The 27,277-nt window shown below is 44.5% G+C and overlaps 1 protein-coding gene across 1 annotated transcript; it reads left to right on the forward strand.

Annotated features, from left to right (window-relative positions):
- Window positions 1-9,575: 9,575 nt before the first annotated feature.
- Window positions 9,576-27,104, forward strand: LOC112304791 (eukaryotic translation initiation factor 3 subunit C). Its single transcript, XM_024560452.3, has 21 exons — window positions 9,576-9,693; window positions 9,824-9,963; window positions 11,332-11,397; window positions 11,504-11,693; window positions 12,083-12,208; window positions 12,392-12,446; window positions 12,536-12,639; window positions 12,974-13,101; window positions 14,741-14,900; window positions 15,034-15,137; window positions 15,595-15,736; window positions 15,926-16,051; window positions 16,180-16,273; window positions 17,055-17,245; window positions 17,492-17,716; window positions 22,109-22,472; window positions 26,100-26,259; window positions 26,348-26,413; window positions 26,496-26,583; window positions 26,686-26,848; window positions 26,941-27,104. The coding sequence occupies exons 2-21, from the start codon at window positions 9,863-9,865 to the stop codon at window positions 27,021-27,023; spliced, it is 2,736 nt and encodes a 911-aa protein (XP_024416220.1). The 5' UTR covers window positions 9,576-9,693; window positions 9,824-9,862; the 3' UTR covers window positions 27,024-27,104.
- The last annotated feature ends 173 nt before the right edge of the window (window positions 27,105-27,277 follow it).

Raw genomic sequence — 27,277 nt, forward strand, 5'->3', positions numbered from 1 at the left:
GGTTGGGGACTGCTGTTCTATGGAAATAATGTCTCAGCAATTACATACTTAAATATATTTTTTTCATTTTAAAAATTTCCTTTTTTCCTTCACAAATACACTTAAAGCATGGCAGTATTTACTGAAGCTGAATAACACTTACCCTAGGGCCCACCTATTCTACCCAAGAGGATAAGTATTCATGTCCACAAAAGGCCTGTAAAAAACATTGATATCAGGTTTATTCATAATAGCACCAGCCTAGAAACAACCCATATCAAAAAGAGAATTAATACATTGTGGTATAGTTAAACAATTGTAGACTATTCAGCAATCAAAAAAAAAAAGCAACTACAAGTACATGTAACAACATAGATGAATCTCATAGTCTTGTGAAACAAGCCAGACACACACAAAAAAGACATAATTCTATTTACATGAAGCTCAAGAACAGGCAAAACTAATAGATGGTGGTAGAAGTCAAAACAGTTGGTGTACTTAGCTGTGTGTATGTTGTCTTTCAATAATAATAATAAGAAAAACACATTATTGAAAACATACTATGTGAAATGCATTGAGGGGGATTCTAGGATGTATAAGAAGATACTATCCCTGTCTTCATGGAGCTCAGGGCAATCTGGGAAAATAAAACACACACACAATAAAATAGTGTGTGTCAGAAGTTATATTATCTATGAATTTCATAAAGTGTTTCAAGATACTTGTTTTTAAAATGAGGCATTGGGTCTTCCAAAGCTGAGACCTCAGTAGCTAGAGTTAAGCGAATAAGAAAGAGCATGGTACCTAGGATTTAGTTCCAGAGAGGAATCCTAATGATGCCCCTATCTCTTCCCCCACTCTCCAGTCTCTGCCTCCTCTCAGTCCACTCCCGTTCCACAATTATGATACATCCTGCTACGGTCAACATTAGAAAATAAAACAAAACATCCAGAAAAATCTCTTTTGGATGTTGCCTCTAAAATAGAGGACCTAGTTTCAGGGCCTCACTCTGTCACTAGCTTAGCCATCACCTGCCCTTTCAGAGTCTTGGTTTTCTCATCTGTAAAATGAGGTTAGTAACAGCTGCTTTTCCTGTGTACCTAAAGTTTGTTGTGAGTTTCAAATGCCTTATGCTTTTGAAATTGCTATTCAAATACCAGTAATGACTGCTTGTTGGCTGCATTATGACAGGCACTTGGAGGGAAGTAATATGGTAAGGAAAATGTGACACCCACATGAACCAGAGACAGCAGACTCATCAAGGCTCCTTCAAGGTGTGCTTCCTGCTCTGGGAGCATTAAGGACCCCATCAAAATCTTGGCATTGATGAAACTCACCCATTCAAAACACCTATATTTTGCTTTTTCCAGCCAGTGGCAAGCCATGGGCATCTCTCAAACCAACTGGCACAAGTGCCACAAGACTGGGCATGAGAGAAAGCCCCACCATGAGAAGCAAAAATGTGAGCTGGGCACCTGCTGCCAACACTAAGATTGACCTTAGCCGCATACCCATAGTCTGCAAGTGGGGAGGCAATAAGAAGTACTGAGCCTTGAGGCTGGACCTGGGCAAATTCTCCTGGGGCTCTGAATGTTGTACACACTAGACAGGGATCATGATGTTGTGTACGATGCACTGATAATGAACTGGTCCGCACCAAGACCCTAGTAAAGAACTGCATCGTACTAATTGACAGCACACCTTCCTGACATTGGTCCGAGTCCCACAGGGCACTGCCCCTGGGCCACAAGACAGAGGCCAACCTGACTCCTGAGGCGGAAGAGATTTTAAACAAAAACAATTTTTTTTAAATGTCAGAAGAAATGTGATGAAAGGAAAGAGAATGGCAAAGCCAGCAGTCTTCCAGAGGAGCAGCTTCAGCAGACAAGCTTCTTGCATGCTTTGCGTCAAGACCAGGCCAGTGTGGCTGAGCAGGTGGCTGAGCAGGCGCTAGAGAGCAAGGAGCTAGAGTTCTAGCTGAGGAAAATCAAGGCTCAGAAAGGCAAACAAATCCCCCCCCTTAGCTCATGTATAAAGGTGTTACCCCCCCTTAGCTCATGTATAAAGGTGTTAATTGTTCTTTAAAAAAAAAAAAATCACCATGTTCTGCTCGGCTCCAGTTACACAGCCTAGTTATGCTCATGAAGGGAGAAATTCTATGGTTTTCTTTACCCTGCTGCCCGCATTCCCATCCATCCCACTCATACCACCAAGTGTCAACTCAAAAATGCTTAGGGTCTAGCTCTAAAAGACCAAAGGTCTCAGTAATTTACATGGCTTTAAAAGAATGTTTGGGTGGGAATACAGGCTAGCAATGTAAACTGGGGCAAGTCACCTGACCTCCTAGGATGTCAACATCCTTTTTTCTAAAGGTGGGACAATAATACCTGCCTTACAGGATTGTTCCTTACAGGACTGTTGTAAATTTTTTTAAAATTTTATTTATTGATTTTGAGAGAGAAAGAGAGAGAAACATCAATCTGTTGTCCCACTTATTGATGCATTCACTGGTTGACTCTTGTATGTGCCCTGACAGGGGACCAAACCCACCACCCTGGTGTGTCAGAGCAGTGCTCCAACCAACTGGGCTACCCGGCCAGGGCTGTTGTGAAGATTTAAAAGAGGAACTCGTCAATGGGGGTCTGAGGAGATACATCTTATGGTTCATGATGTCATGGTACAATATCTTACACAATACTTGTACAAATCAGTGCTATTGATTTCAGACATCCAGTGCGGGGAGGGTCACATGCATTATAGAATGCATTGCAAGATATATGAATAATGAAATAAGAGGAGAACAGCACAGAGTATGTTATGATTTGTATATGAAAAAGGTGGGGAGATATATATTCTATCTCTATATATTGATAGATCTGTCTCTACATATAGATATAGATACATAAAAGGATATAGGTATGTGTGCATATGTATGTATAATATATAGGGAAGGATATATAGATATGTATCAGATATTTACATGTAGCATATCTTATTTTGGATATCTGTACACAATAGTGTTCCCCTTTATCTAGTTTCAGTTACCCGCAGTCAACTCTGGTCCAAGAATATTAAATGGAAAATGCCAGAGATAATAAGTTTTAAATTACACGCTGTTCTTAGTGCGTGATGAAATCTTGTGCTGTCCTGCTCCATCTCACCTGGAAACTATCTACACTGCACACACTACTCACCCGTTAGTCAGTAGCCAACTAGGTTATCAGATCTACTGTCTATCACAGTGGTTGTGTTCAAGAAATCCTTTTCTTTTTTTGAGACTCACCTGAGGACATTGTTTCTTTGCTTTTAGAGAGAGGGGAAGGGAGAGAGAGAAACATTGATGTGAGAGAGAAACATTGATCGGTTGCCCTGCACGCCTGGACCTGGGGTCTTATACACCCGGACTGGGGATCGAACCAGCAACCCAGCATGTGCCCTGACCGGAACTCGAACTCGCAACCCTTCAGTTATGGGATGACGATCCAACCAACTGAGCCACATCAGCTAGGGTGAGTCCAAGTAATCTTTATAGTAGCCTAAGACTACGTCACAATGCCTATATCCTTCACTCACTTCATCTCATCACATAGGTGCTGAGTCATCTCACATCACCACAAAAAAAGGGCGATTACAGTACAGTAAGATTTTAGAGAGAAACAGGCCACATTCACATAACTTTTCTTACAGCATACGGTTATATAATTGTTCTATTTTATGTTTCATTGTACATCTCTTACTATGTCTAATTTATAAATTAAATCTTATTGTAAGTATCTATGTATAATAAAACACATATGTGTATGTATGTGTGTGAGTATATACAGGGTCTGGCACAAATAACACCTTTATATTACAAAATCTTTTATTATAAAATAATAAGCATGTAATTCTGTAGATAACAATATCACACTCAAGCACACCATATGACATTTTAGGTGAAATGTTCAAATCAAAACTCTAAATTATTACACCCATATTACTACCAGACCAACCACACTCAAGCAGGTGTTACTTCTGCCAGATCCCGTATATATGGTTCAGTACTATTGATTTCAGGCATCCAATGGAGGGTGTTGGAATGTATCCCCTGTAGATAAGGGGTGATATATTCTATATAATCCATATATATATATATATACATACATATATGGAAGACATACATATATATGTATGTATAGACATACATATATGTCTATATAGACATATCCTTTTATGTACATATGTCTATATAGAGACATCTGGAAGATTACACTATAAACTGATAATTGTGTTTGCCTCTGGGGAGACAAGCTGAAGAACTGGAGGTCAAGGGTGGGAAGATTTTCCCCCTGTATATTCTTCTGTATTATTTACATTTTGTAATCATCTACACAGATTGTTTTAAAATAAAGAGATAATCATGTGAAACATCTGGCACATGCTAGGTGCTTTAAGATCTTTTTGGATGCACAGTGAACCTTGTTCATTAAGACCTCCATTTACCTAGGATGTCCCAAGTGAGGCAGGAGATAGAACAGGAATGAGGAAGCCCAGAGACACTGCAGTTGTCATCAGTCAGCATCCTGATTTGCAAGAATTGCCTTGTGACACCTGGCGAGAAGCCATGCTTGTGCACAAGAAGCTTCAGTTGGCTACTGTTTCACCTTGACTCATTATAATAAATTAGCACTGTGGTTTCCTCTCCACCCCCACCCCCACCCCTGGTATGGGCAATCAAGGAGAATTATGGGACCCAATAAAGCCTGCATCCTTTTGGCAGAAGGGGGCCATTCTCTGGTCAGAGGTGGCCCACTCCTGTATCTTGGGAAGCATACTTGTCTTAGTAAATCTAGCTTTCTTCACTTCTTGCTTTGCTTATCCCTGTTTGTGTAGTCTGTTCAATTCTTTGTTTGCGACCACCAAGAGCTTGGACCCCATCTCCATCTGCAACACAAGTGTATTTTTACCCTCACCCAAGGACATGTTTTCATTGCTATTTTTTTAAGGAGACAGGAAAGGAGAGAGGAAGAGAAAGTGAGAAATATGGATGCTATGGAGAAGCACCAATTGATTGCTTCCTGTATGAGGGAATGAAACTGCAACCTAGGTACGTGTCCTGACCAGGAATTGAACCTGCAACCTTTCAGTTACAGGACGATGCTCCAACCCACTAAACCACACCAGCCAAGGCTCAAATGTATTTTTAATTTTAGTTTTAAGAAAATAAGCTGGCCCTGGCTGGGTAGCTTAGTTGGTTAGAGCATCATCCTAAAATATAAGATTGTGGGTTCAATCTCCAGTTAGGGCACATAGAGAAAGCAATCAATGAATGCATAAATAAGTGGAGCAACAAATAGATGTTTCTCTCCCTCTCTCTCATTAATAATAAATTATAATTTTTTAATAAATAAAAATAAAAAATGAGCCACAAAAAATGTGGTATCATATTAAGTTTTGACAATCCTGGGTGGATTATTTATACATTGCTGTTCATTAAAATTATCTTTGTTCTTGTCTTTATATGTGAAATCTTTCATAATGAAAAAGTAAAATTTAAAAAGATTGCTGGAGCCCTGGCTGGTGTGGCTCAGTGGATTGAGTGCAGGCCTGTGAACCCAAGGGTTGCCGGGTAGATTCCTAGCCAGAGCATGTGCCTGGGTTGTGGGCCAGGTCCCAAGTAGGGGATGTGTGAGAGGCAACTGATTGATGTATCTCTCTTTCCCCCTCCATTCCCCTCTCTCTAAAAATAAATAAATAAAATCTTTTTAAAAAAATAAAAGATTGCTGGATAGTGGGACTTCCAGTGAAGACAGAGGAGTGGGTAGACACACTTCTCCTCCTCGTGCAACCACAGAGAGAATTACAACTATTTATCAAAATAAATAACAACCAGAACCATCAGAAAATCAAGGCATATGAAAGTCCCAAAACCAAGGATTTAAAGAAGCCACATTCATCCAGACAGGTAGGAGGGGCGGAGTCACGGATATGGCAGAGAGGTGCAGAGACACCATGTGGTGCACAGAGGCAGCAGCAGAGGCGGTTCCACATTCATGTGCAGTGGATAAAAATTGGGAGGGAGATCTTGGCAGCAAGTGATCCCAGATGTAGGCCAGACCACACAGCCCAGGGTTCCAGTACTGGGAAGATAAATCCCCATAATTTATGGCTATAAAAACCAGTGGGGGTTGGGGCAGCATTAGAAACTGCTGGATTTTGAGGAGAGTACATTTAAAGGGTCTGCAGGGACCTGAAATGTACACAACTCTACCCACTCTGGGATTCACCACCAGGGCAACAGCTGGAAGGGTGCCACTTGCATACAGGAAGTGGGTGAAGTGAGTGGGAATGGGGTGAATGCCAGGCAAACCTCCAGAAGCCAGGCAGTGGCACTACCCCCTCTCAAACCCTCCCCCAACACAGATCTACAAAACAGTGAAGCAGGTTGCCCTGCCCTGGCAATTACCTAAGACTCTACCCACACAATTTATAGGTGCCTTTTCTAAAACAGGGAGCTAAAGCAGCTCCACCTAATACACAGAAACAAACACAGGGAGGCCGCTAAATTGAGGAGACAAAGAATATATGGCCCAAATGAATGAACAGAACAAAACCCCAGAAAAAGAACTAAATGAAACAGCAATAAAGTTCAAAAAACTGGTGACCAGGATGCTCACCAAAGAACTCACTGAGTATGGCAAAAATATAAAGGAAGAGATGAAGGTTACACTAAGTGAAATAAAGAAAGATCTACGGGGAACCAATAGTGGAGAGGATGAAGCCTAGAATCAAATCAATGATTTGGAACATAAGGAAGGAGAAAGCATTCAATCAGAACAGCAGGAAGGAAAAAGAATAAAAAAAAAAAGACATGGATAGGTTTAGGAACCTCTGGGACATCTCCAAACATGCCAACATCCAAATCATAGGGTGCCAGAAGGAGCATAGGAAGAGCAAGAAATTAAAAATTTATTTGAAAAAATAATGAAAGAATACTTCCCTAATTTGGTGAGGAAATAGACATACAAGTCCACGAAGCACAGACAGTCTCAAACAAGTTGGACCCAAAGAGGACTACACCAACATATCATAATTAAAATGACAAAGGTTAAAGATAAAGAGAGAATCTTAAAAGCAGCAAGAGAAAAGCAGAGAGTCACATATAAAGGAGTTCCCGTAAGACTAGCAGTGGATTTCTCAAAGAAGCTTTGCAGGCTAGAAGGGACTGGCAACAAATATTCAAAGCAATAAAAAGCAAGGACCTACAATCTGGATTACTCTATCCAGCAAAACTATCATTTAGAATGGAAGGGCAGATAAAGTGCTTCCCAGACAAGGTAAAGCTAAAGGAGTTCATCATCACCAAGCCATTATTACATGAAATGTTAAAGGGACTTATTTAAGAAAAAGAATAAGATCAAAACTATGAACATTAAAAGGACAAATAATTCACAACTATCAACAACTGACTGTAAGAACACAAACTAAGCAAACAACCAGAACAGGAACAGAATCATAGATATGGAGATCATTTGGAGGGTTATTAGCTGGTAGCGGGAAGGAGGAGAATGGGGGGAAAGGTGCAGGGAATAAGAAGCATAATCGGTAGGTACAAAATAGACAAGGGAGGCTAAGAATAGTATAGGAAATGGAGAAACCAAAGAACTTACATACACGACCCATGAACATGAACTAAGGTGTCAGGGAGTGCTGGAGGGAAGGGGAGTACCAAGCGGAGGGGTCAAAGGGGGAAAAATTGGGACAACTGTAATAGCATAATCAACAAAATATATTTTTTAGAAAGCTTACTGGAGGGGGACACTAAAAGGGAGCTTGGGTGGGGGTGGTCTGGTCATGTTGTTTCTTGATGTGGGTACTGGTTACATGGGTGTGCTTGCTTTGTGACAACTCATCAAGCTGTGTACTTATGATCTTATGGTCTGTCACTCATTATATTACACTTTAATAAAAAGTCTACTTAAAAAGCCCCTTCTTTGTTAAATTGAAATTTTTCATAATGACTTAGTAAAAAATAATTCGATATGATTTTCCCTTTGCAAATGATCAGGGTCTTGAGAATAACAGGAAACCACTCTAAAATTGGTAGCTTTAATTTAGTATGAATTTACAGTTCATGTTCAGTGATGTTGATCTTCATCTCACTCAACCTGCTTTACCCTTTATCTTCGGCTCCCTTGGCAGTTGCAGTCATTCCATGTCTGTATTGCAAGGCGAAGAGGTTGATGTCAGAATCAAGTCAGGATCTGAATGGACAGAGGTAGGGAGGAAAGGAGAGAAAGAGAGTGGGAGAGGAGAAAGGGGAGAGAGGGGGAGGGAGGAAGGAGAACAGGAGTTTACAGGCCAGGAGTTTACTGGAAAGGCCCTGCCACATTCTGGCCCCAATATACCAGCCACTCAATGTGCCCTGAGCTTTCTTGACCCCAGGATTTTGCTCATACTGTTTTTTCTACCTAAAGCAGCCTCCTTCTTTCCCCTCAACCTGTTAATTCCCACCTTTCCTTCAGGGGAGCATTGTGCCTCCAATGCTAAAGGCAGGCCCAGACAAGCTGAATGAATGAAATCACCTCAAAAAGTGTAAAACAGGCCCTGTGCTGCTAACACCCCTGCTGATGGTTTCTCCAACCCACCTGGATTTCCATCCACAGGCCTACAAGGACCTGTATGACCTAGTTTTGTCTACTTCTATACTATTAGTGCCTTGATCTAATTTTCCTGATAGCACACTGGCCTTCTCTTTATTTCTGGAACCTGGCCCAGCTCATTTCTGCTTGAGGACCGTCACACTTGCTGCTCCCCTTCCCTGGGAGTTGGGAATGTTCTTTCCCTAGATGACCTTCTGTATGGCTCCATCCTTCCTGCCATTTGCATCTCATCTCAGATGTCACCTTTTCAGAGGCCCAGCCATTTATAGCTAAAAGAGTCTTCCCATATAACCAGTCACTTTAATATCTTTATGGTGCTTGTTACAATCTAGAGTTACCTATTTGTTTACTTGTTAATTGAGGCCAGGTCACTATAATATAAATTCCTTGAGAAATTAGGGAACTTTTCTGTTTTGTTCACTGCTGTGTCCAGTACGTAGGACACTGCTAGTTCATAATAAATGCTCAGTAAACAAGTATCTGTGGGACATTGAATGAATACTAGCTAATTATTTACTACGTTTATTTTGTACAAGGCACTGCCCAAAATGCTTCACATATATTAAGTCACTTAATTCTCACAACACCCTATGAAGTCGGTGTTGTTATTGTCATTTTATAGCTTGGGTACACTGAAGCATAGAGAGGTTAGCAAATTTGCCTAAATTTACATATCTACAAGTGACGGAGCTAGAACTTGAATCCAAAGTCTAACTGACGCAAAGTTTGCTCTAAGCCTAGTTCCAAAACGTAGCATCTCATCAGCATCACGTACGACCCTTAAAAAAGTACACTCTTGGCCCTGAGGTTGCTATTCCGCAGATGAAGGGTGACGCTTGGTATCAGTGAGTAATAAAAGATGAAGACTGGGCGCCGCCCGAAGAGGGAATCTAGAGGCACCGTCGTTCTCACCGGGGTACATCAGGTCTGTTCCTGACCCTTGTACGGCGCGAAGGCCCCTGGGAGTTGTAGTTGCCCAGTATACTTTGTCAAAACCGGAAGTGACGTTAAATGCCGCCGCCTTTCTCGCCGAGTTTCGGCTTTTCGGCGGTGTGGCTCGAAAGCTCACCTGGTACGTATCTCTTGGGCCGCGTGTTTCGAGTAGGAGGGGCCGGGGTACGTTGGGGGATGGTGATGGGTGACGTTTGGGAGGTGGTGGCTCGACCCCCTTCTCGTGGTGCTTTATCCTGGTTCTCCCGCAGATCCGACCTCGCCCGTCCTAGCTTCTCAACGCCGTCGCCATGTCGCGGTTTTTCACCACCGGTTCGGACAGCGAGTCTGAGTCGTCCCTGTCCGGGGAGGAGCTCGTTACCAAACCTGTCGGGGGCAACTACGGCAAACAGTGAGTTGGAGGGCCTGCGTAGTGGTGACCACTCGCGGAGTGCGGGGTTCGGTAGGCTTGGGAAGGGGAGGGGGAGAATAGAGTTGGGGCGGCAGTGAGATTCTCAAGGAGGTGGCGAGAGCGGGTTCTGAGGATGCTGAGAGTTTAAGAGACCGGAACAGTGTTGGAAGGACAACCTTCACGTTTAGGGTGTGGACTATGGGAGTCCACCCTCCGGGTACCAGGGATTGATTCCCGGAGGTTTCCCACTGGCTGGGTCTGTTGCGGTCTGTTGCATCAGCTTCCTAACTGGCCTGCTTGTCCACAGCCTTTGTACAACCCCAGCCCCCCCCCCTCTCGGCATTGGACGCCGAAAGTCATAATCTTACACCAAAAAATCCCGCTCACAAAGTGCTCGCTTGATATCTGGGCACTCCTTGATGTGGCTCCGAAGCCAAGCCACCTGGCGCTGTGGGCAAGTTCTTAAACATTAGTTTTATTCCTGACGTTTACCTCCACTTAAAACACCCTTCCTCACTCTGCAAATTAAAATTCTTTTCACCCTTTGAAACAGTGGGATGTTTCTCAAACTTCTGTCATATATGTGGCATCATCATTTTTGCCATACGCCTATCTACTGTTTAAATAAATGTGTGTATATATATACCCATATGAATATGATTTCATACACTGCCATAAGTGTATGTGTAACATCACTTGCCGTAAAATAGAAAATAATTGATTGCTTACTTCGGCAGCACATATACTAAAACTGGAACAATACAGAGATTAGCATGGCCCAAAGTCTGGGTCCTGGGAACAAGGATGGCAAAAAAAGAGAAAACAATTGGGAAAATTAATAAGATGGAAAGAAGAGAGCTGTTGACAGCTGAATGCTGTCTGTGGTCTGGTTTCTCATTATTAAAGAAAAATACTGGCAATGGAAATGTTAAAGCCACTGAGTCTTTTTTTTTCTTCTTGGCCTCTCACACTGTGGGACACGTTTTCCAGGACCTAGTTTAGGTTCCTTCTTGAACACTCCCCCATTCATTCTAGCAAGGTACCCCATAACTCACCATTTAGTACCTTTTAGTGACTGTCTTCACATAATTAGTTTTGTGACGTGGTAAACAAACACCTTTGTTCACTTTTGAGAGGATGGAGATCTTTATGTGCTACAACCTTGGACAAAAGGCCTTACTTGAAGTAAGCTTAAAAGATGGAGTCATGTATTTTGTAACGAGGCTGTGAAGAGGAAGGATCAGAGGATGAGTGCAGTGCGAACATCCTGAGTTACTCAGTTTTACCTGGCCCATCAGAAAAGAAAAATAGAGATCATTTGGAAAGACTGGAACTAGAAAGGGAGGTTAATGGTCTCTGTTCCTTCAGGCCGTTGTTGCTGAGTGAAGATGAAGAAGATACCAAGAGAGTGGTTCGAAGCGCCAAAGACAAGAGGTGAGGCCGTGGGGAACCTGTGTGGTCGGGAGTCTCTGGAGCAGTGGCAAGCTTTATGGTTGTTGATAGTGGGCCTGTTCATTATGCTGTTGGGCTCCCAACCCAGGTTTGAGGAGTTGACCAATCTTATCCGGACCATCCGTAATGCTATGAAGATTCGGGATGTCACCAAGTGCCTGGAAGAGTTTGAGCTCCTGGGAAAAGCATATGGGAAGGCTAAAAGCATTGTGGACAAGGAAGGTGTCCCCCGTTTCTACATCCGCATCCTGGCTGATCTGGAGGACTATCTTAATGAGGTGTGACTCCTGTGGGTAAGGGAGGCATCCAGGAGGGGATTGTGGGCCTGGGACCTGCTTCTAACCCATTTTCAGGGATCATGTCTTCTCCGGATTGTTTGCCTTACATACAGTGTTTCCCAGAACACAAGGTACAGGGAGATAAGTAAAAAGAGGGACCTTTTTTAGCCAAGAATTTTAATTGTATTTATTTTTATGTTACCTCTCATTTGTGGTTTTATACTTTTGGTAGTGACATTAAAGGATTTTAAACAGTAACCGGTGTAATTAGTAAGCTGTACAGATGGTATGCAAATAGCAAGACTCAAAAATGTTTAAGCCTGAAGTTTAGGAAATAGTATTTAGTCTCAGATTCCTGATCTTCCTTTCTTCTCTCTTCTTTCCTTTAGCTATGGGAAGATAAGGAAGGAAAGAAGAAGATGAATAAGAACAATGCCAAGGCCTTGAGTACCCTTCGCCAGAAGATCCGAAAATATAACCGAGATTTTGAGTCCCATATTACAAATTATAAGCAGGTGGGGATGCTAGAGGCAGACTTTTTGAACTGTGGGGACAGTGACCTCATGACCGAGACACAACATTTGCAAATGGGAGATGTGACTGGAGAAGGAATCATGACGAAACTCTTAGGTGCAGGGGTAGGGTGGGGTGGTGGTTGGCAGGCATCCTTAATTACCCTTTAATTTCCCTCTTTCCAGAACCCTGAGCAGTCTGCAGATGAAGATGCTGAGAAGAATGAGGAGGATTCAGAAGGTAAGTGGGGATACCCTAGTTGTAAATGGTGAGGGAGTCTACCTTGGCCTGCTTTCTTGGCGCTTCTTCAGCCTTGCTCTTCCTTCCAGGCTCTTCAGATGGGGATGAGGACGGAGTCAGTGCTGCAACTTTCTTGAAGAAAAAATCAGAAACTCCTTCAGGGGAGAGTCGCAAGTTCCTCAAAAAGATGGAGGTAAGAGGCAGGGTTACAGTGAGGGTGATTTACCTCCCATGGGCCATTCTCGGGCCCCTGGGGAAAAGAACCCTAGAGTTAGGAAGGGTTGGGTTTAATGGATTCTGATTGAGAACATGCTTCCGCTCGGACTAGAGTGTTGCGTGAACTAGATTCTGGGGCAAGTCGCCGCTGCTCTCTGGTCTTGGTGGTCCAGTCCAGGTCTTAACGTCGTGATTCCACGAATAACCACTCTTGTTCTGCTCCTGTAAATCCCTGAAATGTGTTAGGGGAGCAGAGACACTAGTCAGTCTCTCCAACTTCTTCCTGCTGATCCTTCCCCCCGCTCCCTAAGGATGAAGATGAAGACTCAGAAGATTCAGAAGAAGATGAAGAATGGGACACAGGTTCAACATCTTCGGGCTCAGACTCAGAGGAGGAAGAAGGGAAACAGACTGTGCTGGCCTCAAGATTCCTTAAAAAGTAAGAGAAGCCATGGTACCTTGCTACAGTAGAATGAAGGGAAGAGTAGGATGCCTTTAATCATTTTGAAGGTGGTTGCTTCTTCCATGGAGTCCTTCCAGGGTCAAGCATATTAGTGGGTTAAGCTCACAAAGCCAATGTGTTCTAAGGATAGGATTTGAAGTCTCCAGAGTCAAAATATTTAAACATGACATTATTCAGTGCACGTGGACTGAGTGTAAATCTCACTTTGGTGCCCGTTAGCTGTGCAGTACTGGATACGCTGTTTCACCTTTTCAGTCTCTAGTTTCCTCATCTGTAAAATGAGGTAGTACTTGACCCTGCCTTCGAGGATAGCTGCAAGAATACAGGTAGGTGATGTAGGGAAGTGGCCTAGCCCAGGACTGACATGGTGAGTTCTCAGTGATGGTTGCTACTTTTGTCACTATTCCAGAGAAATTATTGGTGTATAGCAAGCCTTGCTGAATTACACTGGGACAGTCACAGAATTGGAAAGGATTTGGATTTGGATTCTGGTCCCAGCTGTTAGTCTTTTACTAGCTATATAACTTTGGGTAAGTTACTTCACTTGCTCAGGTCTCAGTTTGCTCCTTTGAAGTCAGGGTGGTACCTGCCCCTGTGTCAGTCAGATTTGACTTGTGTGCCCCATGTGGCACATAAGTCAGACACGAAACTCTGAGAAACAGTGCTCTTTTCGTGCGCAGGACTGCTGCTGCTTTTTTGGTTGCTTTTCTGCTTTTAAAAGTTGGGGTTATACTGCTTCGGGAGGTAGGGAGCTCCCTGACACTAGAGAGGTCCAGACATAGGCATTTTGTTGAGAAGCTTTTTCCTCTGTGTGGGAACACTGTGGTCAAGTCTGGGAAACATTGCATTTCTGATTTTTTTTTTTTTTTTACCCAGAACACTTCTGGTGTGGATTTTTTCTCACACCAACCAGTTCTCCAGCTCTCTGAACACCAACTACATGTGTTCAACAATTCGATTCAGTTCTGATCCTAACTTCCCAGAGTTAGTGCAGCACTCCAGAAGTTAAAGATCCCAAAAGACTCGCCCCCACCTCAGACACCCATTGCAGGCCCTGAGTTTGACACCTGTACTTCTGACCAACCAGCTATAAATTCAAAGTTCCCACAATCCCTTCCTCAGGTTCAATAATATGCTAGAATTACTCATAGAACTCAGGAAAGCTTTTTTACCAGCCACCAACTAATCGGCTTAACATCAGTAAAAAGAGAAAGTGCTCAGAAAAAAGGTCAGTCTGGACAGAGCAATTAGTATCAGAGAACAACTATATTTCTTAATAGACCCTCTGGAAAACTGTAAAGGTTGGCTAGGGAGCAGTGTGACAGGCTATTTCTACATCCGCATGGGCCTGGTTACCTCTGCCTTGTTAGACCAGGTCACATTGTTCCCTTCATAAGCGTTTCTTGGGGTAATATGGCGACAGACCTTGGTAAGTAGTTTGGCAAAATCAGTGCTTGATAGTCCTTGTTTTGGTTACGGTTAACTTTAGGTCATTCTTGTAGAGTGTGGCTTAGATGGAGGAATCAGCAGAGGAAAGGAAGTTTGTGGAAGGAAGAAGCCTCAGAGGTAGTAGATGGGGGGCTGGTCATTCATCTTATCCCATGTCCCCCGGCAGGGCCCCAGCCACAGAGGAGGACAAGAAGGCTGCTGAGAAAAAACGGGAGGACAAAGCCAAGAAGAAGCACGATAGGAAATCAAAGCGCCTCGATGAGGAGGAGGAGGACAATGAAGGCGGGGAGTGGGAAAGGGTGCGAGGTGGAGTGCCCCTCGTTAAGGTGAGAATTTTAGAATTAAAATGAATTGGGAGAGTCTGGAGGGCGTATGGGCACACTCTGGTTGGGGTGGGAGAAAAGTTAAGGCGGGAGCGGTTCCTGTTGGCTTGCACGTGACGAGAGTGTGTGTTGTTAGGAGAAACCAAAAATGTTTGCCAAGGGAACTGAGATCACCCATGCTGTTGTCATCAAGAAACTGAATGAGATCCTACAGGCACGAGGCAAGAAGGGAACCGATCGGTAAGATTTATGGGTCTAGATTGTGGGATTACAGGGTACAAGCTCTTTCTCTAAGACCCAGGGTAGAGATTGATGGACAGATAGTGCTGTGTGGGGAAGATGTGCGTGTAGCTCAGTAGGAGGAATGGTATACAGGGTGCGTATCAGTCCGTTCTCTGCTGTTTACTCTCCCTTTGACTTTAAGCCAATCACTTAACCTTTTAGGACTGCTTTCCTATCTATACAATGGGAATAATGCACACCTTCTTCAGTCATTTAGTGACCAAAGAGAATGACAGGTCGTTAGCAGCAATGCTGTTTCTGCTTGAAATTTGTAAAGGAGAAGCAAGTGTACAGGCAGTAAGGAGAGAGGTTTTGGGGATGGGGCTGCCTTACTTGTCTGAAGGAAGCATGTTGTGTGACAGGATGAGACTCTTGACTTGTCTTTGATGCTTTAGCCTGTTCTGTGCCCTTTCAGTGCGGCCCAGATTGAGCTGCTACAGCTGCTGGTTCAGATTGCTTCTGAAAACAACCTTGGAGAAGGCGTCATCATCAAGATCAAGTTCAATATCGTCGCCTCTCTCTATGACTACAACCCCAACCTGGCCACATACATGAAGGTGAGGGAAAACTAAAGGAGCATCCCAGGGCTGAGCTGGTGGGTCAGGAGAAGGTGCCTTGCTGAAAACTCAAGGGCTGTGGAAGCAGTCTTAGTAGTTGAAGGCCCTGGGGGTTTCTGGTGAAGGGGCTCCCGGGAGGCATCTGCTCATGCCACCTGCACATCTGACTGCCGTCTGATCCCCCGGCAGCCGGAGATGTGGCAGAAGTGCCTGGACTGCATCAATGAGCTGATGGACATCCTGTTTGCAAACCCCAACATCTTTGTTGGAGAGAATATTCTGGAAGAGAGTGAGAACCTGCATAATGTTGACCAGGTAAAGAGAGGAATTTGCAGGCTAATTGGAGAAGTGTATGTTTTCTGCTTTGGGAAAGCTCAGTGGAAACAGAAGATTTGAAGTTTGGGGCTGAGATATGGGCTGATATATTTACTCCTCCTTTTCAGCCACTGCGTGTCCGTGGGTGTATCCTAACTCTCGTGGAACGAATGGATGAAGAATTTACCAAAATAATGCAAAATACTGATCCTCACTCCCAAGGTGAGCTTAGGCAAGCATGGGCATCAGTGAGAGGAAAGGTGCAAGGAATAAAATTAAGGGTTATAGTAAAAAAGAGTTTGGAAAGCTAGTCCATTATCCCAGCATTCACTCTGGAGGGCTCTGAAGGGCCTAAGATAGTGAGTCCCACTCCTATAGGTTCTGACTCAGTAGGTGTATGTAGAGCCCCAAAATGTGTATTTCTAACATGTTTCTAGATGGTGCTATATTGGTCTGGGAACTACACTTTGAGAATCATGGGGAATGGCCTCTGTCCACTTAGCTTGTTTAGCTTGAATCAGGAGTCTGGGATGGGGAAATACAGGACATTTCCTCAGTAAAATGTGAATGCCCGCATGCGCTCACCAAATCAAGGGTGTAGCTTTACGTTTGGTGCTGGGGAAAGGCAGTTCAGCAAATAAACGAGGCAGTTGTAGGTGATGTGAAGTGTGAATTAGAAATTGAAATTGGGACCTGTGATAGAGTGACTGGAGGAGTAGCTGCTTTGGATACTGGTTGAACAAAGCACACTTAGGTAGGGGCCTTTGAGGTGAGATCATAATGAGGAGGCGGAGGAGTCAATCAGGGGAGGAATTAGCAGAAGAGAATGCCTAACAGAAGTGACAGAAAGTGAGCTTGGTGAGTACCAGGACAGGATGGTTTTTGCAGGGCACTTTCTGATGGATGCAGAAGACATACGGAGGTAACTGGATTGATCAGGGACAGATGACTGGGAAAGCCTGGGTGCCTAGCTGAGCTGAGAGGGGAGGTGCTCTCCCTGCAGAGTATGTGGAGCACCTGAAGGATGAGGCACAGGTGTGTGCCATCATTGAGCGTGTGCAGCGCTACCTGGAGGAGAAGGGCACCACTGAGGAGATCTGTCGTGTCTACTTGAGGCGCATTCTCCACACCTACTACAAGTTCGATTACAAGGCCCATCAGCGGCAGCTTACCCTCCCAGAGGGCTCCTCCAAGGTGAGTGCTAGTCCGAGTGTCACTGGGGAGAGGAATATGTCAGGTTGATGGCACATGTTTCATTCCCTGAGGACTTCCTGAGGTGGAGCAGGGAGGGAAACTCCGGGACGCTGGGTAGACAAGTTGGGTGGAGTCTCGTCCTTGGTTGCTAATGCCTAAGCCCTTTAGAGCCATAGTCTTCACAGTATCTCCTCCTCCCCCTCACCAAACAACATCACACCCTCACCAAACCCCCTGCCTCCCCAGTCTGACCAAGATCAGGCAGAAAATGAGGGCGAGGACTCAGCTTTGCTCATGGAGAGACTTTGCAAGTATATCTATGCCAAAGACCGCACAGACCGGATCCGCACATGCGCCATCCTCTGCCATATCTACCATCATGCCCTGCACTCCCGCTGGTACCAGGCCCGAGACCTCATGCTTATGAGTCACCTACAAGACAACATTCAGCATGCAGATCCTCCAGTACAGGTAGGATGAGAAGGAGGCGCTCCTGCTTTGGTGGCAAAGGGAAGACCAGGCCAGGTCCCTATCCTCTATTGGGGCAAAGTGGATCAACCAAATTAGCACTTGTCTGGCTAATTCAGACAACTTGGTCCTTCCCAGTTGCCAGCATTCTTTGAACCTTTTTTTTTTTTTTTTTAAGATTTTAATTACTTTTTAAGAGAGATGAGGAAGGGAGAAAGAGGGGTAGAGAAATACCAATGAGCGATAGATACGTTGATAGGTTGCATAGCCCACAACACAGCCATGTGCCCTGACTGGAATAGAGCCGGCAGCCTTTGGTGTGCAGGCCTGCACTCAATCCACTGAGCCACACCGGCCGTGTTGACATTTCACTGTACTGTTTCAACAGCGTTAGAGTCCTCTGGGATAGAGATTGGTTTCAGCTAATATTTATTACACCTAACATGTGTCTCCTTTGGGATATTAAGAGATCATCTTGTTTAAAAAGATGAAAACCCCTATGAAGTTGTCAAACTAATTGGGGAGACAGGGACCCTAATGTAGTGTGATATGTTGGGACAGAATAGTGGAATAACTAATTCTGTGTGTGGCTGTATTGTGAGACATTTCCATATAGGAGGAATATTAAAGCTGTGTCTTTTTAAGTGTGTATTTAAAATAATTAATATTAATGTGTAGACCATTTGGTGAACCTGTCTGGTGGTGGTTTTTAAATAGTATGCTTGTTTGTTCTTTTTTATTTCATTGTATGAATTCTTTTTTTTTTCAATTACAATTTACATTCAGTTATTTTAGCTTAGTTTCGGATGTACAGCATGATGGTTAGACAATCATAGGTCACTAATCATAGTGGTTAGACAGTCATATACGAAGTGTTCCCGCAGGTATTTCAAGTACCCACCTGGCACCACTTACAGCTATTACAACACCATTGACTATATTGCCTGTGCTGTACTTTACATCCCCGTGGCTATTTTGTAACTGCCAATCTGACATATAAGTGAAATTATATGGTCTTTGTCTTTCTCCGACTGGCTGGTTTCACTTGACATAATGTTCTCCAGGTCCATCCATGCTGTAGCAAAAGGGTAAAATTTTCTTTTTTTATAGCTGAGTAGTATTCCATTATATAAATGTACCATAGAGACAGTTTTATTACTAAACAAATTATTTCTTGCTGTATGAAATGACTCAGAGCTCCAGTGCAGTGCTGAATAGAAATAGTGAGAGCAGACATCTTCCTTATTCCCATTCTTAGCAGAGAAGCAACCAACATTTCACTGTAAGTATAATGTTAGCTGTAGTATTTTAGTAGATACCCTTTCTCAGATTGATCCTAGGTGATCAATTGATCCCAGGCTCTGCTGATCCTAGCCAGCTGAGAATTTTTGTCAGATACTAAATTTTGACAAAAGCTTTTTCTGCATCTCTTGAAATGATACACAGTTAATTTCTCCTTTGTTCTGTTCACTTGGTGAATAACCATGATTCTATATATTTATGTCAGCCTTTCATTCCTGAAATATATCCTACTTGGTCATGATACAATCTCTTTTTTTATGTTGTTGGTTTCCGTTTGCTAATTTCTTTAATGATCTTTGCATCTGTGTTTATGACTCATACTGATCTCTGTATATTTTTGTTACCAATATTGTATTGCCTACCATCTGTATTGCTACAATCTTTCCTCTCTCAATTAGTGGCACCACCATTTTTTCAGTTGCCTAGGCCAGAAACCTTGGGGTCTTCCTTGTTTCTTGTTTTTGCCTCGCATACTACCTCTCCTTCCCCAGACATTTCCATTCAAAATCCGGATCTGACCCCTTACCACTTTCAGTGCTGCCCTCTGGTCTAAGCCGCCATCATCTCTCTCTGCTTCTGCCCTTGTGCCCTTTCAGGTTATTCTTTTTTTTTTTTTTTAATATATTTATTGATTATGCTATTACAGTTGTCCCATTTCCCCCCCCACTCCACTCCATCCTGCCCACCCCCCTCCCTCCCACATTCCCCCCCCATAGTTCATGTCCATGGGTCATACTTATAAGTTCTTTGGCTTCTACATTTCCTACACTATTCTTACCCTCCCCCTGTCTATTTTCCACCTATCATCTATGCTACTTATTCTCTGTACCTTTACCCCCCTCTCCTCCTCCCACTCCCTTATTGAAAACCCTCATGTTCTAGTTATTTGCCTAGTTTGCTCTTGTTTTTGTTTTATGTGTGGTCGTTAGTAACTGTGAGTTTGCTGTCATTTTTACTGTTCCTGTTTTTGATCTTCTTTTTCTTAGGTAACTCCCTTTAACATTTCATATAATAAGGGCTTGGTGATGATGAGCTTCTTTAACTTGACCTTATCTGAGAAGCACTTTATCTTCCCTTCCATTCTAAATGATAGCTTTGCTGGATACAGTAATCTTGGATGTAGGTCCTTGCGTTTAATCTTGGGTAATGTAATTATGATGTGCCTTGGTGTGTTCCTCCTTGGGTCCAGCTTCTTTGACACTCTCTGAGCTTCCTGGACTTCCTTGAAGTCTATTTCCTTTGCCAGATTGGGGAAGTTCTCCATTATTTGTTCAAATAAGTTTTCAATTTTTTGTTCTTCCTCTTCTCCTTCTGGCACCCCTATAATTTGGATGTTGGAACGTTTCAAGGTGTCCTGGAGGTTCCTAAGCCTATCCTCATTTTTCCAAGTTCTTGTTTCTTCATTCTTTTCTGGTTGGATGTTTGTTTCTTCCTTCTGGTCCATACCATTGATTTGAGTCCCAGTTTCCTTCTCATCACTATTGGTTCCCTGTACATTTTCCTTTGTTTCTCTTGGCATAGGCTTCATTTTTTCATCTGTTTTTCGAACAGATTCAACCAAGTCTGTGAGCATATTGATAACCAGTGCTTTGAACTGTGCATCCGATAGGTTGGCTATCTCTTCCTCGCTTAGTTGTATTTTTTCTGGAGCTTTGAAGTGTTCTGTCATTTGGGCCATTTTTTTTTTGTTTGTTTGTCTTGGCGCGTCTGTTACTTTAAGGGGCGGAGCCTTAGGTGTTCACCGGGGCGGGGTAATGCTGGTTGCTGCACTGGGACGCTGTACGTGGGGGAGGGGCCGAGTGGGAGCAATGGCGCCCGCTTTACTCTCCTCCGGATTTCAATCTTTCACTCCGATTCCCACAATCAAACTGGGCCACTCTGGTGCTGGTTCCCGAGTAAGTGGGCCTGTGCACACTCTAGGCCCCTGTGGGTCTCTCCAACAACCTCTCCTGTGAGGCTGGGAGTCTCTCCCGCTGCCGCCCCAACCCCCAGGGGCACTTTCAATCAGAGGTTTGAGGCTTTATTTCCCGGAGCTGGAGCCCTGGGTTGCGGGGTCTGCTTCGCTGCCCGCTGTTCATCGGTTTATCTGTGGGCGAATGTGGTGCCGCAGGGTGCTACCCACCTCTCTGCCTGCTCCGCTCTCCGCCTCTGCGTCCGGCCCTCTGGGTTTATCTGTGCGAATGTGGGGCCGCAGGGTCGGCTAGTGCTCGGACCGCCTGCACGATTCGTCCCACACTCCGCCAGTCTCAGTCCCGCCACAGCCACTCGAGTCCTCTCCACCCAGGTGCTCGTCTCCGCCCCTCCTACCAGTCTGGATGAATGTTTATTTTCTATTTCCTTGGTGTCGGTCCCCCTTGCTGTTCGATTCTCTGTCAGTTCTGGTTGTGCGAGGAGGCGCAGTGTGTCTACCTACGCCGCCATCTTGGTTCCTCCAGGTTATTAATATAGTAGCCAGAGTAGCCACGTTAAATTAAGCCAGATTGTATGATTTGTTTGCTCAAAACCTTCCCATGGTTTTCCGTCTTAAAATCCTTAACATGGCTTACACAGCTATGTGCTTGCCCCTCCTTCAGCTTATGATCACATCTTCTACCAGCCCTAGCTAGTTTACGTTCCTTGTTCCTCAAATACACCTGGCACAGTTCTTGCACAGGGCCTTTGCATTTGCTTTTTCCTTATCCTGCAGTGCTGTTCTTCTCCCAGCTACCTATATAATTTGCTCCCTCTTTTTTTATTAGGTCTTTATTTAAACATTCCCATCAAAATGAGGCCTTCCCTAATTAGCATGTATAGAATTTTGAGCTCCCACCACTATCACCACCGTACAAACTCCATTTATTCCCTCCTTTGCTTTACTTTTTCCTTAGCATGAGCCACCACCTGTGTATCGTGGTTACTTTCTGTTCCATACCCCATCTCTAGAATGTAAGCTCCATGGAGGAACAGGGACTTGTCTATTTCGTTGTATGTCCCAGCCAATAAGCCAAGTGCTCCGTATATCAATGTATCATTTGTTGAGTATTTGTATGTGTGTTGAGAATGAACAACTGTCTTGTGGATGTCACTTCTGAATGCGTTATGCTTTGCTCCTAGATCCTCTACAACCGCACCATGGTGCAGCTGGGCATCTGTGCCTTCCGCCAAGGCCTAACCAAAGATGCTCACAATGCTCTGCTGGACATCCAGTCAAGTGGCCGGGCCAAGGAACTTCTGGGCCAGGGTCTGCTGCTACGCAGCCTACAGGAGCGCAACCAGGAGCAGGAGAAGGTGGAGCGGCGCCGACAGGTGCCCTTCCACCTGCACATTAACCTGGAGCTGCTGGAGTGTGTTTATCTGGTGTCTGCCATGCTCCTGGAGATCCCTTACATGGCTGCCCATGAGAGTGATGCCCGCCGACGCATGATCAGCAAGCAGTTCCATCACCAGCTGCGGGTGGGCGAGCGGCAGCCCTTGCTGGGTGAGTGTGAGGCTTTGTAGTAGAACAAACTTCACTTGTTTGTTCCTTGATTACTTTTAACCAAAGGATTAAGAGAAGCTAAAGGAAATAATTTTCTACAAGATGATTCCTTTTGTTTTTAATGTATTTATTGATTGTGCTATTACAGTTGTCCCATTTCCCTCCACCCTCACTCCACTCCATCCTGCCCACCCCCTCCCTCCCACATTCCCCCCCTATAGTTCATGTCCGTGGGTCATACTTATAAGTTCTTTGGCTTCTACATTTCCTACACTATTCTTACCCTCCCCCTGCCTATTTTCCACCTATCATCTATGCTACTTATTCTCTGTACCTTTACCCCCCTCTCCCCCTCCCACTCCCCTATTGATACCCCTCCATGTGATCTCCATCTCTATGGTTCTGTTCCTGTTCTAGTTGTTTGCCTAGTTTGCTCTTGTTTTGGTTTTAGGTGTGGTCGTTAATAACTGTGAGTTTGCTGTCATTTTTACTGTTCCTATTTTTGATCTTCTTTTTCTTAGGTAAGTCCCTTTAACATTTCATATAATAAGGGCTTGGTGATGATGAACTTCTTTAACTTGACCTTATCTGAGAAGCACTTTATCTTCCCTTCCATTCTAAATGATAGCTTTGCTGGATACAGTAATCTTGGATGTAGGTCCTTGCGTTTATTCTTGGGTAATGTAATGATGATGTGCCTTGGTGTGTTCCTCCTTGGGTCCAGCTTCTTTGGGACTCTCTGAGCTTCCTGGACTTCCCGGAAGTCTATTTCCTTTGCCAGACTGGGGAAGTTCTCCTTCATTATTTGTTCAAATAAGTTTTCAATTTTTTGTTCTTCCTCTTCTCCTTCTGGCACCCCTATGATTTGGATGTTGGAACGTTTCAAGATGTCCTGGAGGTTCCTAAGCCTCTCCTCATTTTTCCGAATTCTTGTTTCTTCATTCTTTTCTGGTTGGATGTTTCTTTCTTCCTTCTGGTCCACACCGTTGATTTGAGTCCCAGTTTCCTTCGCGTCACTATTGGTTCCCTGTACATTTTCCTTTGTTTCTCTTAGCATAGGCTTCATTTTTTCATCTGGTTTTCGAACCAATTCAACCAATTCTGTGAGCGTCTTGATAACCAGTGTTTTGAACTGTGCATCCATCCGATAGGTTGGCTATCTCTTCCTCGCTTAGTTGTATTTTTTCTGGAGCTTTGAAGTGTTCTGTCATTTGGGCCTTTTTTTTTGGTCTTGGTGCGTCTGTTACTTTAAGGGGCAGAGCCTTAGGTGTTCACCAGGGCGGGGTAATGCTGGTTGCTGCGCTTGACGCTGTACATGGGGGAGGGGCCGAGAGGGAGCAATGGCGCCCGCTCCACTCTCCACCAGACCCCAATCTTTCACTCCACTATCCACAATCAAACTGGGCTCCTCTGGTGCTGGCTCCTGAGTGGGTGGGCTTGTGCACGCCCCAGGCCCCTGTGGGTCTCTCCAACGACCTCTCCTGCGAGGCTGGGAGTCTCCCCTGCCGCCACCACCCCAACCCCCACGGGCGCTCTCAATCAGAGGTTTGAGGCCTCATTTCCCTGCGCTGGAGCCCTGGGCCATGCGGTCTGCCTTGCTCCCCGCCAATTGTCCGGTCCATCTGTGTGCGAATGTGGGGCCACGGGGTCTGCCAGTGGTCAGACTACCTGCCCTGTTGGTCCCACACTCCACCAGTCTCTGTCCCGCCACAGCCACACGAGTCCTTTCCGCCCCGGCTGCCCGTCTCTGCCCCTCCCACCGGTCTGGATGAATGTCCATCTTTCATTTCCTTGGTGTGGGACTTCCTTGCCGTTCGACCCTCCGTCAGCTCTGGCTGTGCGAGGAGGTGCAGGTGTTCACCTACGCCGCCATCTTGGTTCTCCAGATGATTCCTTTTGATTTCATGACATCTTCATGGAGACTCTAAAGGCATTTTACCATAGGATATATCATCCTGGCTTACAAATTAAGCTTCTGCTTCCTGTTATTCTCCATTTCAGTCTGTACCTGTCAGTATTATCTTTCTAGCAAATTTATGATGTCATACACCTCTAACACCTTTAGAAGTTCTTCACTGACTACAGAATAAAGTTCAGTCTCTTTAGTCACACTAAGTTAAACTCTCGTGACCTGATTCCAGTGGTGTTTGATATAAATTTACATAGTGCTTTTGTTCTGCCTGGTACTGTTTTTAAGTGTTTTATAAATAATTATTTACTCTTTATTGGTAATAACCGTGTGATGTAGGTACTATTATTACCCCCTTTTTCTTCTTTAAGAAAACTGAAGTTAAGTGACTTACCCAACTTTAACACAGTTAATATGTGTCTGTCAAACATTTTTCCTCTTTTTGCCCCTCATGCACATTATTTTCAGCCAATCACCTAGATCCTTGGCATTCAAGAATCTAACATTGGCCCCTTTGATCACTTCTGGAAGATCTGATTGGTCACTCTGGGGATTGAGCGAGATGTGGTTTCACTGGGAAAGGAATTTGAATTGTGCCCTTCCTGTGGGGTTGGTGCATAGAAGGACTTGGCAAGTGAGCCAGGCTTACTGTCCACAGCCACATCCCCTTATAGATTTGTTCTCTACGGGTGCTTAGGTGGAGGTGCCCCTTAGGCAAAGTTTGTTTGGCTTATGTGGTAATACTTTCTTTTCATTGGAAATTTCCAGCATCTTAGTGCTCTCTAGTTCATCGTGGTTTCTGCAATTCTGCATTGCTGCCTGCAGTGGAGCCAAAAGCCAGTTTCTGTTTTGGCTCTGCACTACTACTGTTTGGTTTATAGAGAAATATTCTTTGAACCTCTAACCTTGCCTTTTTTTTTTTAAGTGATAAAATGGAAACTGACACAAAAGGGTTGTGTGCCTTTCCTTTTACTTAGCTCTATTCATACATTTCTGTGTGGGCCTGACCCATGTCCACGCTGCACTTGTCCCTGTTCCAGGGTCTGCTGTGTTCGTGTTTCCCTACACCTGCCGTCCATTTCCAGCCTTGGAGCATTTTGTACTTTGTTGTCTACGCTGAGTTCCCGCTACTCTTGTTTGCCGTGTCTGTCTCCCCGGCTTGTTTCTCAGGACTGTATTTGGGGGTCCAAGTCTATGAGCAGCATATCAAACCCATAATTTATCAGAGTTCATTTAAAGTAAGACTGAATTTTTCAAGGAAAAGGAGTAAGCCACTTTAAAGAAAAATAAGTTGCAGTGTGATGTGTGTGTAAAATCATGAAAGTGATAAGGAAGGAAGTTGGGTAACTACCATTCCAGTTGAGATATTAATTTTTTTTTTCTTTTAGGTCAAGATCCTTATAAGAATCTGATGAAAACTTAGGGCCCTTTTTCTAGGAAAATGTACATAAGGATACACACAGCAACTTGTCACCATGTTCAGGGAGCTCACTAGTTCCCTGCAGTATATCATGGACTGATTCAGTCTAAATCTAAGTAAATTTATTTTGATACTAAGGGACTTGTACAATCACATGGCTGTTTAGTGGTGGGATGGGAGAGTCTCTAGGCTGGGTGTTGGCTCTCCTTCCTGGGTTCCTCCTTGAACAGTGTGCTCATGGGGGCTGGAACCCTTGTCCCCAGTTTCCTGAGGCCCTGCCTCATTCCCAACCTTTCAGGTCCCCCTGAATCAATGAGGGAACATGTGGTCGCTGCCTCCAAGGCCATGAAGATGGGCGACTGGAAGACCTGCCACAGTTTTATCATCAATGAGAAAATGAATGGCAAAGTGTGGGACCTTTTCCCTGAGGCTGACAAAGTCCGAACCATGCTGGTTAGGTGAGCACAGAGGGAGGCTGTGGTGACTAGGGACAAAAAGACTGGTTGGTCCCCTTCCCTGAAGATCTAGTCTTCCTTTTCCCCATAGGAAGATCCAGGAAGAGTCACTGCGGACCTACCTCTTCACTTACAGCAGTGTCTATGACTCCATCAGGTAGGATGAACCCTGAGGAAGCAGAGGGGCCCCAGCTTTGTGGTCGAGGGTCCTAGTTGCTCCCTGCCTTCTTTCTCCCCAGCATGGAGACACTGTCTGACATGTTTGAGCTGGACCTACCCACCGTGCACTCCATCATCAGCAAGATGATCATTAACGAGGAGCTGATGGTAAGGGCCAAGGGTAGTAAATGGGCAGGTGGAGTCAAGGAGAGTTTGAACTGGAAGGGTCTGATCTATGCCATGTCCCTTTCTCTGGCTTACTCCCATCAGGCCTCCTTGGACCAGCCAACGCAGACAGTGGTGATGCACCGCACAGAGCCCACTGCCCAACAGAACCTGGCTCTGCAGCTGGCGGAAAAGCTGGGCAGCCTGGTGGAAAATAATGAGCGGGTGTTTGACCACAAGCAGGGTACCTATGGTGGCTACTTCCGAGGTAGGTGGTTCTATCCCTTCTGTTCCCCTACAGTCCTGGCTCCCTTATTGCCTGTCCCCTGGCATTCACTCCTCTTCCCATCTCTCCTGTAGACCAGAAAGACGGCTACCGCAAAAATGAAGGCTACCTGCGCCGGGGTGCCTACCGCCAGCAGCAGTCTCAGCCAGCCTACTGACCGCTTCTGTCCACAGGGTCTGGGCCTTCAAATACCTTTCAGTCCTAAACCACACCCGTCATTAAAGTTCTGTTCAGAGTTGTTACAGTTCCTTTGTGTCTTCATGTTGCCACAGAGGTGTGTTGGCACATTCGTTTGCTAATTTTACTTAGCTTCTACCACACGACAGGCACAAGGCTAAGGATGCAGAGATAACTTGTACATATCTCTAACTTGAAAGAGCTTGCTCCTCTTTTGCATTTAACTGAAAATTA

The sequence above is a fragment of the Desmodus rotundus genome, chromosome 1 (assembly GCF_022682495.2).
Source record: "Desmodus rotundus isolate HL8 chromosome 1, HLdesRot8A.1, whole genome shotgun sequence".
NCBI classification, from domain to species: domain Eukaryota; kingdom Metazoa; phylum Chordata; class Mammalia; order Chiroptera; family Phyllostomidae; genus Desmodus; species Desmodus rotundus.

What these genes read in the sequence shown, in the direction of transcription:
- LOC112304791 (XM_024560452.3), top strand. Translation starts at nt 9,863, where the DNA reads ATGTCGCGGTTTTTCACCACCGGTTCGGACAGCGAGTCTGAGTCGTCC. An exon ending in GTGGAGTGCCCCTCGTTAAG is followed by an intron (nt 14,901 to 15,033) that starts GTGAGAATTTTA and finishes GTGTGTTGTTAG; the next exon opens with GAGAAACCAAAAATGTTTGC. An exon ending in CGAGCGGCAGCCCTTGCTGG is followed by an intron (nt 22,473 to 26,099) that starts GTGAGTGTGAGG and finishes CCAACCTTTCAG; the next exon opens with GTCCCCCTGAATCAATGAGG.